Source organism: Crocodylus porosus, unplaced genomic scaffold (genome assembly GCF_001723895.1).
Source record: "Crocodylus porosus isolate Cpor-Errol unplaced genomic scaffold, CroPor_comp1, whole genome shotgun sequence".
NCBI classification, from domain to species: Eukaryota; Metazoa; Chordata; order Crocodylia; family Crocodylidae; genus Crocodylus; species Crocodylus porosus.
Window position 1 is genome coordinate 47,453,883 of NW_017728931.1, and position 17,803 is coordinate 47,471,685.

The window sequence follows — 17,803 nt, forward strand, 5'->3', positions numbered from 1 at the left end:
CGGGGAAAGAGTACCCATGCCAGTTAAGCTTCAGGTAACCAAGGGGGCACTAGCCAGGTGCATTGGTGGATGCTGGCTGGGATGACTCTCACTCCTCTACCCCTTGTCTTTTGTATTCTGATTTCTCTGTCCTTATCCTCTGCTTTGTGCACATCTTGTCACAGCATCCAGTGAAGTGACCTTCGGTTCATGAAAATTTGTGTGCTCGAGAAGCTTCAACTCTGGGTCTCTCAAGTAAGAGAAAACAACTTTGATGCTCTTGAAGCCCTTGACAGCTTTTTTGGCTAAAAATGAGTTGACACTGGAGGTGATGTGAAAAATCAAGGAACACTTGCTGCTACTGCAATCTCAGTTTTGCCAGTACTTTCCTGAAATGGGCAATGAGAATGAGTGGATTATGTAACTTCTTGATAGCAGACAGCAACTCTAGGTTCTGTAAAAGGACAAACAATTCTCCAGTTTTCCTGTGGGCGGGGGGGGACGGGGGGACTGAAACTTGAATTCAGACAACAACCTCTTGCCCAAGTCTCATTAACAATAAACAAGGAGTACCCTGATCTGACGGATAAGGCCATTAAAGTCTTGATGCCGTTCACCACCAGTACTTATGTGAAAGTGGGTTTTCAGCTGTAGCATCAATAAAAATGAAATCCCAAAACAAATGGGATGTTGAAAGCAAGCTAGGACAAATGGTTACCTGTCCTACCACGGTTGTTGGTCTAAGGCAGGGGTCAGCAACCCCCGGCATGCATGCCAAGCATAGCATGTGAGGCCATTTTCCTCAGCACGGTTGGGGCTGGGGCCAGGGAGGCAGCAGCTGTTTGCAGCCTCCCTTCTGCAGCCAGCCCCAGCTCTGGGTAGCTGCTGCCAGCCAGGAGGCCTGAGGTGCTCCCAGCAGCCGGCTGAGAGGATGGAAGCCCTGCTGCATGCAGCCTGGGCTCTGTGGCTATCAGCAGCTACTCAGAACCTGGGCCAGCTGCAAACATCTGCTGCCTCTGGGCAGCCAGCAGATGCTGGTGATGCTGCCTGCCGCTTGTGCAGAGCAGCGTTGCAACCCGGCATGGCAGGAGGCTCAGGAAGCTGCCTGCCCTCCAAATTCCCCATTGCCCTGGCCATTCTTCCCCTGCAGGCAGGGGCAGCAGCAAGAGGCACAACCCAGCGTGCTGTCCACACTGCTCCCATGCGCACTGGGGAAGTGTGGAGCTTGCAGCAGCAGGTAGCTTCCCTGCGTGGCCCCTCTGTGCACTGCCACTCCGGGTCGCACACGCTGCACTCCAGAGGGTCCAGGGGAGGACAGCAGGGCTGGGAGCACAGCGTGTGCGACCCAGAACGGCAGCGCACAGCAGGGCCATGGAGGGAAGTTGCCTACTGCTGTGAGCTCTGCGCTGCCTGGGTCACACTTCCCTGTGTGCATGGGAACAGCGTGGACACCACGCAGGGTTGTGCCCCTTGCTGCTGCCCCCGCCTGCAGGGGAAGTGTGACCAGGGCAGTGGGGAGCTTGTAGCAGCAGGCAGCTCTCTGTGCCCCCCAGCTGCGGAGGGGGCAGCACAGCAGGGAGCATTGCTGGGATCTGCTGCCTCCCCAGAGCCCAGGACCAGGTCTGGGAGGCAACTGGGGCCAGAGTGGAGAGGTAGCAGATGTTTGCAGCTGGCCCAGGTTCTGGGTAGCTGCTGATAGTCACTGACCTGGGCCGGGGGTCAGGGGCTTTGGGTGGGGGGCAAGGGGCAGCAGGACTGGGGGGCAGGGGGTTTGGGTGGGAGGCAAGGGGCATGAGCAGGGCATCCTGCCATGTACCCCCTGCCCTTGTTTTGTTTTTCTGGCATGCTGGCACTCCGGCACTTTCCAAGGTAGGCATTGTTGGATTTTGGGCACTCCAGCCAAAAAGCATTGCCTACCCCTGGTCTAAGAACACAGGCAGACGAGGTTCTTTGGGTAGGTGTGATATCTTAGCTTTCATAGACATTTGGGCTAGAAGGGACCTCAGAGAATCATCGAGTCCAGCCCTCTGCCCCAGGGGCAGGAAGTCAGCAGGGATCATAGGATCCCCCGCAAGATAAATATCCAAATATATCTTGAAGGCATTCAAAGTGGGTACTTGAACTGCCTCCAGTGGCAGTCTATTCCAAACCTTGGGGGCTCGGACAGTGAAGAAGTTCTTCTTTATATCCAGCCTGAATCTGTCACGGCGGAGTTTGTGACCGTTCAATCTAGTCATCCTCTCAGGTGCTCTGGTGAACAGATGTTCCCCCAGATCCTGGTGAGCACTCCTGATAAACTTATAGGTGGCCACCAGATCATCCCTGAGCCTGCACCTTTCCAGGCTGAAGAGCCCCATGGCTCTCAGCCTCTCATCATAAGGTCTGTTTTCCTGACCTGATCATGCACATGGCTCTCCTCTGCACTCTCTCAAGCTTCTCCATATTCTTTTTGAATTGTGGAGCCCAAAACTGGATGCGGTACTCCAGCTGCGGCCTCACCAACGCCAAGTACAATGGGAGAATGACATCCTAGGATTTGCATGAGAAACTCCTATGGATGCAAGCCAGCTTTTTGCTCGCTTTACTAGCTGTAGCATCACACTGAAGGCTTATGTTCATCTTGTGGTCAATCATGACCCCCAAAGTCCCTTTCATCTGTAGTGCTAACCAGCATAGCACTGTCAAGCCTATAAGCAAGCTGCAGATTTTTCCTCCCAAGATGGAGAAACTTGCATTTTCCAGTGTTAGACACCATCAGGTTCTTGTCCGCCCATTTCATGAGCCTGTCAAGGTCTGCCTGGATCACCCTCCTGTCTTCAGGTGTGGATGCTTTACCCCAGAGTTTGGTATTGTCGGCGAATTTGGCCAGTCCGCTTCTGACTCCAATCATTAATGAAAATGTTAAATAGTATAGGCCTTAGGACAGAGCCTTGAGAGACCCCACTGGTCACAGCGCACCACAACAATTGACTTCCGTCAACCACCACCCTCTGGGTCCTACCGCTGAGCCAGTTCCCCAGCCAGTGGATTGTGGTGAGGTTGAGGCCGCAGTTAGCCAGTTTTGCCAAGAGGTGATCATGGGATAACAGATCAAAGCCTTTTTTAAAGTCAAGATATATGACATCAATCTCTTCTCCCTTGTTGAGGTGATAGGTCACCTGGTCATAAAAGGAAATGAGGTTAGTCAAGCAAGGCCTACCCACAACAAACCCGGATGTTGCCGTCAGCCAGTCTGTTAGGGATGGCCTCTTTGATAATCTTTTCCAAGACCTTCCCCGGGATAGAGGTCAGGCTGATGGGCTGTAGTTTGCCGGATCTACTTTCCCCCCTTTCTTGATGATAGGCACCACATTGGCCTTCTTCCAATCTTAGGGCACTTCACCAGAGCACTAGGAGTTCTCGAAGATCCCTGCCAGGGGCTGGGCTGTGATGCTTGCCAGTTCCTTGAGTACCCTGGGGTGTAAACTGTCAGGACTGGCAGACTTGAAGGTATCCAGCCTCTCAAGGTGTTCCTTCACGAGGTCAGCATTGATGGAGGGCAAGACGTCTGTCTCACCTGGGGCTTCCCTGACCCACAGTGAGCAGGGGCATCCCATGGGACTGGTGAAAAACCTGATGCAAAGTACCTATTTAGCAAGTTTGCTTTTTCCTGGGCATTGGTTGTCAGTTGTCCGATCTGGTTTAGCAGGGGCCCAACGTTGCCCTTGCTTTTTCTCCAGCTCCCCGTAAAAAAGACTTTTTATTGTCCTTGATATTTGTAGCTAACTGGAGTTCAGTTGCAGCTTTCCTGGTTCTCTCCCTGCAGGTCCAGACCAGAGCAGAGTATTCCTCCTTGGTGGTGGATCCAGTCCTCCATCCTTTGTGAAATAGTTGGAAAAAAGCTCTTGGCAAACTTTCTGGCACAATCCCCCTTTGCTGAGCACAGAGAGCAGTCTCCCAAAGCCCGATGAAGGGTGTGCCCAAAAGCCCGATGAAGTTGTGTCCCTGCAACTATGGTCTACTGAGAGAGATCAAATCTACCTCCTCTACAAACCTTCACATGCTTTCTTGGCAAGAAACTCAACCACCTCATAAGAGCAGAGGACAAAAGGGTGCTCTCACAATGTTGTATACCTTTTGTCGTTGATATTATTCATATTTTTTAAAGTGCATCAGTAATTATCTACATATGTTCCCTGCAGGCACAGATTTCCAAGGAGGGCTGCGCCCCCATTTATAGTTTCTCAGGGGCTCTGTGACTGAAAGAAGGTTGACAACCACGGAGCTCAACTCGCTCCTGCCTCCCTGCGCCGGCTGTGGGAACACATCAGCCCCCGGGCCCTAGCCCCCGGTCATGCCCTGTTGTCCCGCCCTCCCCTGAAGGGCACGAGAACTGGGACAGCCGCCACCAGATGTACTGGGTCCGGATTAAAGGGGGCGGGGCAGACGGGGCCGTCTGGCGCGCGGATTACATCGCCACGCCTCCCCCCCCCCAGGAGAGGGACCGCGCGGACTCGCACGCGGCCGCAGGGCTGTGACCGGTTGGGGGGGGGGCCTGCCGTGCAGTTATGTAAGCGGCTGCTTGGGCCCCGCCCACCCCGCCACGTCCGCAGCGGAGGGGGGAGACTGCGCACGCGTGCTTGCCCCCCCCCACATACCATACGCATGGCGCGCGCTCTTTCCCCTCTCAACCAACCATAAGTGCGCTTGCACCGCGGCTCTAGCGCATGCGCACAAGCAGCAGTGCCACCGCCTTGAAGCCCCGTGCTCATCCGGGCTTCTGGCGGGGGGCGGGGTAGAGTGCTAGCGGCCCCCTCCCCATCCCGCTGCGTTCCCTCCTCTTTCCAGCTAGGGAGCTTTGCTTCGGGGGCGGGTCAGGCCACGGCCTAGCTAGTTTGCCCGCGTCTAAGTGGCTCCCGGCCCTCCGCGCCACGCCGAGCCGCCCGCCCTCCTTTCTTGCCCTCCTCCTCTTTCCTTCCCCCCCCACTCCGGCTAGTAAACACACTCGAGAAACGTGATGGCCGGGGGTCACATGGGGCGGCGGCAGCCATTGGGGAGGCGGGGGCGGGGTTTGGCCACTGGCGCAGAACGGGCGCCCGGCTCACGGTTACAGGACGAGGTGAGGGGCCCTGAGCCCGTTACCGGCCGTTGTGCGGCTGAAGGAGGGCGCGGGACTCTGCGCGCGCGACCCCCGCGCAGGAGCCGTTGCGAGGGAATGCGGCCTTTGCCGCCCGCCGCCGGCGTGATGCGCGGCCCGGTCTGAGGGGACCCCCGCCCGGGCCCGCCATGGGGGTGAACGCGGTGCACTGGTTCCGCAAGGGGCTGCGGCTGCACGACAACCCGGCGCTGTGCGAGTGCATCCAGGGCGCCGACACCGTGCGCTGCGTCTACATCCTCGACCCCTGGTTCGCGGGGTCCTCCAACGTGGGCATCAACCGGTGGCGGTGAGTAAGGGGGGGGGGCGGGGAGATGATACCCTGCCCCATGGCTGCTCCTCAGGCCCCGCGCGGCACTTCCTGCCCGGCCCGCCGCTCTGGGGAGCGGCGATGATATTGCCCCGCTGCGCGCGCATGTGTACGTGTGTGTGTACATGTGAGTCACTGCAGAGCCCGTTGTGCCAAGAACTGGGGGGGGTAGCAGCCCCCGGGCCGTGGCAGCCGCTCACAGCACAGGAGCCCGCCAGTGCCTCTGTCTCGGTCGGCGGCTGCTGATCCACCGACGTTGCGGGGGAGGGGAAATCCCGCCCGCCCGCCGCCAGTAATTTGTGGGCTCTGAGATGTGCAGCTATCGCTGCTCGGGAGCGGGTCGGCGCCTGCTCGGGGTCTTCTCGGTGCCGGAGCCGCGATCGCCTTCCCGGCTGCGTGGGGTCGCGCATGGGGCGGGGCTGCCGCAAGTCTGAACCAAGATGTCTTTGCACGGAGTGAGCACGTGGACGGGTCGGGTGCGATCCCGCAGCGGCCGGGTTTGGTATTGGCAGGGGAGGGGGACTTGCAGCTCTGCACTTCCTGAGCCTAGCTAGGGGCAGAACTCAGTCGGTGGAGCAGCCTCTGGCAGCTGGATCAAAGCTCAAGTGAGGGAGAGAGGCAGTACAAAGGGTTACTTCCATTTGTTCTGTGTCTGTGTCTTAAACGAAGAACAAGATTGAGAGCCACCTCTGCACTTCTATAGTTGCCTCTAAAGGTTGGCTTGCTTTCTTTCCCTGTCTCTCCTGAGGAGGGGAACCTAATGATGCATTGGTGCTCATGGAGCACTGTCCATGCATTGGCTCCAAGCATGAGGTTGGTTGAATACTAAAAAATACTAGCTTCTGCAGGATTAGACATGGGGTAATAATGTTATTGCACTTCACAGAAGACAGAAGTGAAGTGTATACAGGTGAAGGGACCTACCCAAAATCAAATGTGTGACACAGTTGAAAGAACTTCAGGCTTTTGGGTTTAGTGTCTTCAAGGATATCTTTCTCTTGTATATGGCTTGTTCTGTCCAAAGAGATCAGAACATGTCACTAACAAGCTAACTTTTAAAAACATGTGAAAGTTGTAAACTTCTGCTCCCTCTGGTCATGTCTGTAGTCTTGATGGTAGAAAAATAAACCTTTCCCATGATCCTTCATTTTAATGGGTAACACACCGCCAAAACTAACTATAAGACCTAAAACCAGTTGTTTTTGAACACTTCCCTTAATCTCTAAGCAAGATCAGCTTCAGTCACTTTACAGACATTTTTTGAGCAGGTGCTTCCTATTCAGTTACAAAACTTATATCTTTATAAGCGGTTTGGTTCTTTGAATGAAATGCATGCGTTGCTGCCAGACTTTTAAAAGACAGTGATACCTTGCCTTGTAATCATCCTGTCTGTTGCCCTCTGCTTCTAAATCTGCCCCAGTGGCCAAGTCAGGCTTCACAGTGCTGCACATATCCTAAACTCTGAGGTAGTACAAACACTGTTAAGCCTTTGGATATACATAATACCGAGCAAAAGCAGATTGTGGCATACTTTTGCTTGGCAAGGTTTAGTCTCTAGGAAGTCGGCACACACCAGAATCCATGACTCAGGACCAAGTGTTAACTTAGTGGACCTGGCTAAAGAAAGTGTAGGCTTTTTAATACTAATGCTGATGTCCTTTGGTTGTCTGATATATGTTATAATAAACAGTTCTCAAGTTGTGTGTAATATTTACATGTACCTACCAAAATTAACCTTGATGAGGTAAAAAAAAAGCGGGGGGGGGGCAGTTGATGCCTGTACTGAAGAGATCTAAAAGGGAGAATGTTGAAAAAGAAGCAACATTTCTTCTTTTTATTTTAAGGAAGCTTATCTACTCTACTAATCCTTCATCTTTCCAACAAGAGCAGGGATCTTTCAGAACTTGTTCTACATACAGAGCAGCATTTTCTTCGAAGCAGTTCAAACTTTAATGCTCATAATCCAAGTGATATACTTTGTAGTTCTGTACTATGGATTTTTTAAATTCCAGTTTCTTAAAGTAACAGGTATAGCCTCATATCAAGAGACTGCTTTTATTCGTAACAGACTTTAGTTTACCACAATGAGTTCCATATATTTTATTTACTCAAATATAAGACACAGTTTTTTTCCCCAGTCAGCTTGGGGAAAAAAGCCACTAGAGAAACCTCACTTACAAGGAAACCTCGTTAAACACATTGTCTGTCATTAAACTGTTGCTCACAGCAGCACATGCTCAGTAAACCAGATAAAAAGTTGATTAAACGCAGCCAATGCTGAGTATGATTATAAAACACATGGCCCACTTTGGGTAAACACACTGATGGAATCTACCACAAGGATAGGTTAGCGCAACTCCGAATAATATGTGTGGTAGCGCCCATTGGGTGCAGTCCCCCCCAGTGCCTACTCTTTCAATTCATGGTGAGCCACTGCATTGTATACATTTCAACTTCCACTTGACACCCACTGCTGAGTTGTGCCTTTCTTTTCTATTTCCAGTGATTCCTGTTTCTTTACCAGCCTTAAGTGTCTGGTAGACATTCCCAAACGGTTCACCCATAATCCCTGTCTCCCCCTCTCTCAGCCTGTCATACATGATTAGTGTGGGCTCTCACTCTATCAGGTGGAGCCAGACCAGGTGCCTTAGGCCTCATCTGCATATACATTTTTGGAGACTCCCAAAAATTGAGCATGCACAAAATTTATAAAAATGGTCTTTCCAGTTTGTATAGCTATCATTTATCAGCTGCTATTGAAAACCGAGCAACTGAACTTTGTGGACACCGGCTGACAGCCTCTTTCTCTACTTATGTTTATGTGGGCAAGGATATTGTATGGGTAAAAAGCCCATCTCTAGAAAACTAAGAGCTGATGTACCCACAACGGCTGACATGTAATGCGTTCTTGTCAAATTTAGCTTTCTGCTGTGACTTTACAATGTAATTTTCCTTTAATGTGACTTTAGATTCGAGTTGAGGGGGTTCTTAATTTGAGCAGAGCTGTGTAACCAAGTTTTCTTCTTGAAAATAACTAGACTGGTGACTCAAGTTTATTTCTGTTGCCTTTGGTTAGAAAGCAATACATCAGGAATACCACTGGTGAACTTTCATCCGTCTTTTTAGTCTGGCTAACACAATGACATTAAGATTATTATAAGTTGTATAAAATAAGAAATCTGCTGTTACTAGTTTGATTTTAGTTAATTTTTTAAATCTGGAAAACTCTGTGTGTGTGTGTGTATGTACATACCCATGTACTCGATGAATGGGAGGAGCCCCTCTCTGTTATTTATGTAATGCTTAAGCAAATTAATATTCTTATATATGTCATTGGGTACTATTTATATTTAACTGGTAAATTGGACTCGCTGACCTCCTTTCTTCCAGAATTATGACTATTATTTAATAAATGTAAGGGCCTTTTGTTGGTCCAACTCCCGCTTTTGATAACTTGTCTCTCAAATTGTCAGTTGGCTCCTAAAGTGTTATTGAACATTAATACCCAAAACAATCATCTTATTGAACATTAATACCTACCGGTTCTAGATAACATATCTTTAACTTTATCATAAATGTGGGTCAGCCTGGCAAAATCAATTAAATATGTTTAAGAACTGATGAGTAATGGGGCTGGAAAATGCAAAATGGACAGTTACGTAACATGTTCTTGAGGTCTAACTTGCCAACTGCCTTTAGCTCTTGGCACCAGGAATGTGGTGATGTTTGTTTCTGGCACTGACATGTTAGGAGAAATAGCAGCTTACCAGCCAGAGATTCTTCTTGCTGATGAAGCTCTAATTAACCTTTCTTACCAACAAAAGATATGCATTTCACTTTGGAGAGGGACCATAATTTCAGAAGAAACCTAATGATTGATGTTGAGGAGTCCTGAATACCCCCTCACGACCCTTTTTGCTGTGCTGGGTGTGTCACTACATTCCTTCTCCCAGATACTGTGATCTCAGAAGCTGTTCAGTCTGAATTGCAATGATTATCGTTTGAGCAAAACAGATTGTGAGGGATAGTTTTTAAGGGAGTTGGGATGCATAGGCCAGTGATCTGATTGCACCCAATGCTAATAAGGTGACATTAGGAAAGAACATAGCTCAATTTCCCTGCCCCCTGCTGACTTGGACAAGAAATCCTCATCTTGGAGGAAGGGGTGGGAATACAGAAATCTGAACCTGAACTGCATAAAACTCTGCCATGCAAAGGTGTGCAAGTGTGGAAGTTGCCTCAAACCCTGAGGATGGATTCTGAGACCTTGCCACCCAGTAGCGAGTATGTTTGCATATTCTCTGCTGTACATATCGGCTCTTGTTAATACTGCCTGATTGATAATACCTCAATAAACCAGTGTATAGTTTGGAGGAACTTGGTTTGGCTTCTTTTGTACTTTGGGTAAAATAAAAGCCCCCCCCGACATCCTGGGTGTAACAATGATAGATATTTCTCCTCAAAATATAGAGGGTTAGTTACAAGTTTTAACATATACATTTTGTAGGGGAGGGGGAATAGGTTATGATTGGGTTAAGCATGTTTTAATCTTTTTCATACAACTGTTCTTTTGAACATGTTTGCCTAATGGTTTTAGCAAAGAGTACAGATTGGCAATTCATGCTAGATTTGATTTCAGAATGCTAGTATATGGCTTTTGTCTGTACTGTCTGATACTGAATGACATTGGGTAAAGGGTATACTGAGTACAGATTGGCATTTCATGACAGATTCGATTTCAGAACAGTGGGAAATGGTTTTACTCCATCCTGTCTGATGCTGAATGACAGGGGGCATATTGATCCTGGAAATGACAAGGGGTATATTGATCCTGGCATGTGATTTTTCTCCCTAGTCTGTAGTTCAAAAACTTTTGGCTGTCTGCCCCGACTGTCTTTGCATATTGTGTTTTGTACCTCTGCTTCTTTCCCCAAATATAACTATAGGTTTGTTTGGGTTTTTTCCTTTTTCAAAGTCATTGCGTTTCAGAATAATTTTTACAAACTGTATAAGTAAGAGTTTGTTTAGAAAAACTAAAGCATAAAATGTTTGTTGGGTACTTGGATTTCTGTCTGAGGTGTTCTTTAAATTTTCCCTGCCATACTGTTTTTCTCACTGAGAACAATGTGTAATTTCATTGGCTCTTATGAGTAAATGATTTGAAATGTAGAGCACTTGGTTGAACTTGGGAGCTTTAAAATGTATTGCAATATATTCATTACCTAAGGCCAGGTTTTAGATAGACATACATAAATAGGGACCTACCTAAATCATGGCAAGACAAAGGTTTTTCATGGCTTGCTTGCCATGCATGTATCCAATTTCATGGGCATTTTGTGGCGGCACCACCCCTCAGTGATGATTGGTGGAGAGGCCCTGGTGGGGGAAGGAGGAGGAAGGATGAGAGGGCGACCACCATCTTGATTGCTGGCTGCTTTTTTGCTGCCCCACCCCTTGGTGCTGATTTGACAGAGAGGCCTAGGGAAGCAAGGGGGAAGAAGGACAAGGGGGCAGCTGCCATCTTGTCTGCTGCCTTTGTGCCGCCCTGCCAGCCAGCACCTTCCTTTCCCAACAGTGAGGGTTGTTGACCCTTGCTGGGGAGCCAGCACTTTATTTCTATTAAATTATTTTGTTGTTGTTGATTTTTGTGGATTCTGCGGACAATCCTGGATTTTGCAGTTTCTGGAATATCCAAGAAACTACAAGTTAAGTAGGTCCCTATGTATTAAAAATAAGATCCTGTAGCACACTAATGAAAAACAAATCTTCATCTTTGGAGTCCTTTCTATTTTATTTCACTGAAAGGATTGTGCATCTTAAGATCAGCTGCACTTCAGTGTTACCTTGCATATGAAATCCTGGCACTTTCTGGGGATGAAAGTTTTGCTGTTTGTATGAAATGTCTCCCCTGTCATCTTTGGTTATGGATGCATTAAAGCCTATTGGGTTTAGTATACTTAAGTGGTTTTCACTGCTCCCAGGCGGCAGTGGCATGGGGTGGTAGGTGGCAGTGCTCCATGCCTGCCCACCAGCACGTACCTCCTACCACCTTTCTAAGTACCCCCAGGGGTATGTGCACCCCTGGTTTAAGACAGCAAAAAGTTGATATTCATGCTATCTCCTAGTCTCCATTATAGTTGACTGAAATTGCTGTTTGCTTGAAGTATGGAGACTTGTATCCACATTCATCCAACGGTGAAAGGAAGTACATATGTTAAAACTTGCAGAAAGGAATTGAGTGACTAACTTGTTCATGTGTGGCAGTTCTTATTGGACAGAAGAAATTTCTAGTCGGATTTTATAGTGTTTTCATATTGCCCACAGGATCGGTCTCTGAACTACATTTTTTTCCTTCCTAAAATAGGAAGATGATAGACTTGAAGGGGAGGAAATGCATGATCAGTGATGTTCAGGTCGAAACTTCTTTTCGTGCCTTCCATCTGTAACACTGGCAATTGTGTGTTGAACGCTGAATGCAGTAAATACCATTGTGAAGTGGGCCTTGAAATATAAATCTTAATTTTTCTTCTTCTCTCTCTTTCTCCACAAAAAATATGAGAGAATTTCTTTCTCTTGCCCAGTTTTATTTTAACTAAGTGTTAAGTAGTTTGCCTTTTTTACTTGAGCAGAAAGTGACCTGGGTGGGAGAGAAAAACTGGACTCAAATGAGTCCAGCCAGGTAGTCATCAAGCCTCTTCTTAAAGACCCCCAGGGTAGGAGCCAGCACCACTTCCTTGGAAGTTGGTTTCAGCTTCTAGCCACCCTAACTGTGAAGTAGTTCTTGCGGATGTCTAATCTAAACCTACCCTCCAATAACTTGTGTCCGTTGTTCCTTGTTATGCCGGGAGGCGCTAGGGGAAACAGTGTCTCCCCCAAACCCTTCTGGTCCCCCCTAGTGAGTTTATAGACCGTCACCAGGTCCCCATATGGACATTGAGTTCATGAATGTATCTTTTAATACAAAGAACTTGGTAATGGCTCCTGAGTAGTATCATATATATATAACACGGAAACTTATTAGAGTAAATCAAACTTCCTGACTCAAGACAATTTATCAGTAGAAAGTAATATTGCACTTGAATGTGCCCTCAAGCTGCCAGTTACTTGACCAAATAGTGGTGTATATTTGTTATGAGAAGTTGGGTTGCCGTGAGGATTATGCATTTTCTCCCGTTGTGGAACAATCTAAATCTGTGTTCTGCAATTAACTTCTTGGCTATCAAAGTAAATTCCTTATTTGGGGAAGGTCTGAGTTATTTCTTCTACAGTTAAATGGAATGGCAGAATTGGCATGCATTGGAATTGATCTGCTTTCACCGTTAGTGTGCCTAAATATAATTACTTCAACGTTCTGTAAGTACAATGAAGAAACATGCAAGTTTTATTTTTAAAGGTTGTGTCATTTTTTGATACCTCCTCATAACAAAGTTTAACAACAGTTGTCTTTGTAATAGGTAGGAAAGACCTGTATTTCTGCCACTTGGTAAGAACTTCAGGCTATTTGGTTGTAACATTTTTCAATATACCATACATACCTACATACATGTACAGCTTTGTTAAACTATGGGATTAACCTTAAGGAGGAGGAAACATTATTTACCACAGGCCAGATCTTGTGGTTCCTTGTGTTCAGATTCCCGGTGAACTGTGTACTAGCTTAACTGTGATGGAGGGAGGAAGTGACAGGGAGGAGCATAAATTCAACTTATGTACTCTACATTTCTGCCCTATTGTTATTTAGCATAGCAATACAATTGTAAAGTTGTAGCATTCTCTCTTGCCTAAAAATATTTTTCAGGTCATCCTTTAAGCAGTTGTTTACACTGTTTTTGTGATACCTCATATTGAGACAAAGGTTGGAGGGTAAAGAAAGTAGGTCAGCATTTCTCTAGTAATGTGTTGAAAATGTGAGAACTGAAACTGTCACAGGAAAAGTCTACATTAATATCTAAAAATTCAGAATAGTTCTGAATCCAAAAGCATGTGAAACACTAGTAAATAATGCACAGGACCTTTGAATGTTAGTACAAATTGTGTTTTTTCTCTAGCGTCCAGCCAGTTGGGGGTGGGGGGATACATATCTTTAAAACAAAAATTCAAACATTAGAACAGAAATAAATAGATGAAAGATCTTTTTGATCATCTGCCACTCTAAATCATATTTCCAAATCCATGTTAAAACTTAAAATTTCAGGAATACATTCAGAGACCAAACTACTGCTCTGTGATGGTTCAGAGTCCTTTTGGAAAATTCACAGCACCTATCTACAGTGGTAAGAGGGAAACATGTTGACATCAAGAACAGAAAAGACTTTTCAAGTTGCATGTTGTTAGAGTCTTGGGACATGAGCAGCAGCCTATCGTTGATGGCAGGGGTTTGCTTGTTCAGGTGTCATTAAACCATATTACTTCCATAGCATGAGTTGTTTACGTTTAAGGCACATTGTATTTATAAATCAGAGACTTACAGATATGAAAATGCTTATGGGATTTGTAGGAAAGACAGTAATGTGATGAAACCTAACAACACTATAAAATTGTTTGGGTTTATGCTGACTTAAGTCATGCCCAGTTTTTTTGCATTTTCCTCACCCACTATGTGTACATCCTTTGAAAATGAAATGTGTGCATTCCTTAATTTTTATTTGTCTATTTGCAAAATAGCCAGGTGTTTAGTCTTTCAAAACTGAAGCTTGCTTCCTTGCGCCTTAACTTGGAATGCAAAAGAAACACTATAAAGAGTGAACGTCTCATTGTATATTCTTCAGTGAAAAAGGTGTGATATGCCATGTTACCTCTCTTCTACAACCCTCACCACCCCTGTGATTTGCACATGCAATAAAATTGAGTCCTCCCATATGTGGACAAGTCTTAAAAGTGCTATATTTACAAAGAGAATGTAATGCGAATTGTTTGCACACAACTTCTTAATAACTCCACGTCACTAGTTCCCTGACACTTAAGGATAGTTGGGTTTCATCAGGTTTACACACCTTGGGTTCAGTCCGGTAAAAGATACGAGTATGACATCACCTATCTTTCAGGTGCTTGCCAGGTGGTCAGGAGGGGGAGGTACTTAAAATTAGCATGCTCGGTGTGTAGCTGCCTAGAGCTAGCTATTGGGTAAGGTTGAGGGTAGGGGTATGTTTACAATCCTGCCTCTCGGGTACATCAGGGTTGTCAGGTCATGACTCTGTCTGCTTAATATCCAGAATTGCAAAACCTTTCCTGAAAGTTGTCTTCTACATACCTTTTTTTTTTATTTCCCCAAATAATTGAGCAGGGCTCACTTTTCCCCCCCCCCCCCCTTAAAATACAGCTGAAGGTGGTAGTTATTTCCCTTTTTATAAAATGTTAGTTGTTAAAGCACGAAGCACAGTCCCAAAAAGTGGAAGACCCAGGTCCAAGGCCTTCCTCTGCCTGAGGCGATTCAAACCACATGTTCCATCTTCCAGGAGAGGTTTTTAAGCACCACTTGATAAATATGGGTGTGTGAATGGGTGGTAGAAATAGTCCTGGCATTTGGTTCCTAATGTTAGTACTGTTTCAATATATGCCCAAAGACTGTATCATGGAAAAATTAGAACCAGTCCTGAGTATTTGGTGTGCTCTCCTTGCAGGGGAGTGCCCTAACCAGCTATAGTTTTACCAGAAGTGTTGGAGAAAATAAACTAATGCAGAATAGTGCATTGTTTTAGGTACTGTTCTAGGAGGAGAGAGAGGTGGATTTGAATCTCTGCAGCCAGAGGAGCATTTGAACTTGGTTTCCTACTGCTGCTTATTTATAGGCATCTGATCCTATTGATGTGTCAGGTGTACTCTGACAGACTGTGCCCCATAGGAGCCATAGACAAAGGGATATCTAGTTTCTTGACTCCAGTCAGACTTGGGTATTAAGCTGCTTCACCAAGCTTGGGGCAGTTTTCGCCATGCATAGCAATGGGACAGGTGCCTGGACAACTTTCAATAAATAAATAAATAAATAACCCACCATGAAGTCTAGGCATCTCCAGGGTTAGGTAGCAGCTGAGCAAGGTCATAGGCTTTGCTGTGTCTGGCCTTTAGCTTTTTTAGAGACTTCATTAGGAAATGTCTTTCCCAGATGACTACTCCCATGTGCTTTTGTATGTGGGCAGTTAAATGGAACTTCACAATATGGTGTCCCTGTGTAGTACTAGAATACTCTGAAAAATTGAGTTTATTGTTGGCACATTAAGTGCGGTGAGAGCCCTTCATTGCAATTTAGGAAAAGAAAAGTCTGAAAGGTGAATGAGATGCCAGAAATGGAGGAAACATAGAACAGAAACTAGAGGATAGCTTAGGAAGGGAAAATACAGACAAATAGATGGACAGTTTCATTAATGGAACATATTGATCTTTTATGCTTAACATACTGTCCAAATTATTGCTTGGAAATCTGCTTGGGCACAATTTGTTCTGTACTGAGGGGTTATAGTGTCACCTACATGCAGTACGTGACACTATAAGGATCAGTAACTCTAAGGAATTTTGAAACTTTACTCATCTGAAGGGAATGCCTATGGATATATTTTTAAACTTTTAAAGGCATTGTTTCTTAAAATATTGAATTAATTGAAGTGGTATGTGGAGATTTCCTGTGCAGCAGTACGTAATCAAGGTATTGCCCAAAACTTAGGTATTTTACTCATAAAGAATGTAAGAGGAATGCTAAAGGTTAGTTTACTAAACTTTTTCTCTTGCTTCACTCATCTTCCCTTGGAGAATATATACTTTTAAATATGCAAATCGAGACGTAAGTTATTACTTGGTGCGTCTTTTTTTTATATATCACTGTTGCACAAGACCTTTTTTTAACTGTTCTTATAAAGAGCTCTCACGGGGGTTAGTTGAGAATATCCAACCCAAAATTTAAAAAGAATAATTATCCATAGTAGTTCCTTTCCCAGGCTGTCTCTACATAGTCTAAGTTTTTCTGAGCATATTTTTGCAATGGATGACAGGCTTAATAGGATCTGGTATTGGGGCTTTCCCTGTTTTGTTTTGTTGTTTTTTGTTTTTAACAGATTTACTCTTTGCTGCTTACCACAGTCTCTCTCAAATCCAGAGAATTGTCTTTGATAACAATGTTGGTATAAGTGACTTTTTTTTCTGTGTCTTTCAAGAACAGTTTAAATGTCTTGCAGAAATCTAAGCATATGATCTCCTCCTTTTATGCTTCCAAAACTAAGGATTTTTTTTCAAAGGTTTCATCTACTGATAAGGTATTTCTTTCACCAGATCTCAGTGATTTTCATTTTTTAAATGTGCCTCCTGAAATGTTTTGTGTGTGTGTATGGTTAAATTTTTTTCCCTATAGACCAGGGATGTCAATTATGAATGAGCTGGCAGGCCATATTCCCTGCCAGTTGTCAGGGAGTGGGTCATCTGGCTCATGTGGCTTCTTGCAGGCTGTGAGATCCACCTCTGGATCTGGGTCATGGAACTGCAGTCTTAGTGCAGCTTAGCACTTAGGGAGTTAATGGGGTTTATGTTGCCACTGCTCACCCTCCTTGCTTTCTTGTTTTTGAGTGCTGCAGATTTTAGTTGCCATTGTCAACCAGAACCCTGAAATTTGGCAGCAGGTAAGGGGGAGGGTGAGCAGTGGTGGTAACTGCCTGGGGCCTGGCCTGGACTGATGCAAAGGCTCTAGCAGCTGTGGTGACAGGCACTGCAGGGACAGATCCAGAGATGGATCAGGGAAGCATCTGGACCATATGCTCAACACACTTGCTAATATAAACTAATGGTTGCCACTTCCCAGGTGAGTGATTCTCATCCTTTTTAGATTCAATGCACCCTTCTGAATTTGGTGGCACCCTGCTTGAGAACCATTGTTTTATTGCCTCCGCTTATTTCAGTGGTTCTTAATTGGAGTGATGGTGCTGCAACAAGGAGGGACAGTTCTGCACAGAGCCAGATTGGGATTGGCTGTGGCAGGAGTGCACACTTCTGTCTACCTTAGGTTTAGCAGATAAATCTAAGGCAGGCAGGAGTTTGTCCTCCTGTTGCAGCCTTTTTTTGGTCAGATGCTGCATGTGGGATGGTTCCACAGTGGTTAAGAACCATCGGTCCAGGTGGAGAATTATTGTTTCAGGTTACTGCATGTATATAGATCTTGAAGTAACTGATGTTTTATTGGGAAGAAAACTGTAATGAGGTTACTTAGCCTTTTTTGTTGTTTGTAATCCTTCAAGGCTTCCCTCAATGGAAGTCTTGATCCCTGATTTTATGGAGGCTATTCATTGCTGCTTCCATAATCTGTCAGAATGGTGACTGCGCAGAAGATCTACCTTCGAAGTTTCGATGCTGGTTCGGAGAATCAGCAATTTGGCCATAACAGAGCTTTAAATGTTTTTTCT

General features: G+C 45.9%; 1 protein-coding gene across 2 annotated transcripts in view; it reads left to right on the top strand.

Annotated features, from left to right (window-relative positions):
* Positions 1–5,046: 5,046 nt before the first annotated feature.
* The window catches only part of CRY1 (cryptochrome circadian clock 1), a 59,174-nt gene continuing 46,417 nt past the window's right edge, over positions 5,047–17,803 (top strand). Inside the window, exon 1 of one of the 2 annotated variants that reach the window (XM_019544795.1) lies at positions 5,047–5,402. In XM_019544795.1, the coding sequence (XP_019400340.1) occupies positions 5,245–5,402 (158 nt within the window). In that variant the 5' untranslated portion in view covers positions 5,047–5,244. The remainder of the gene's footprint in view (positions 5,403–17,803) is intronic. The other variant, XM_019544796.1, reaches the window with a different exon arrangement.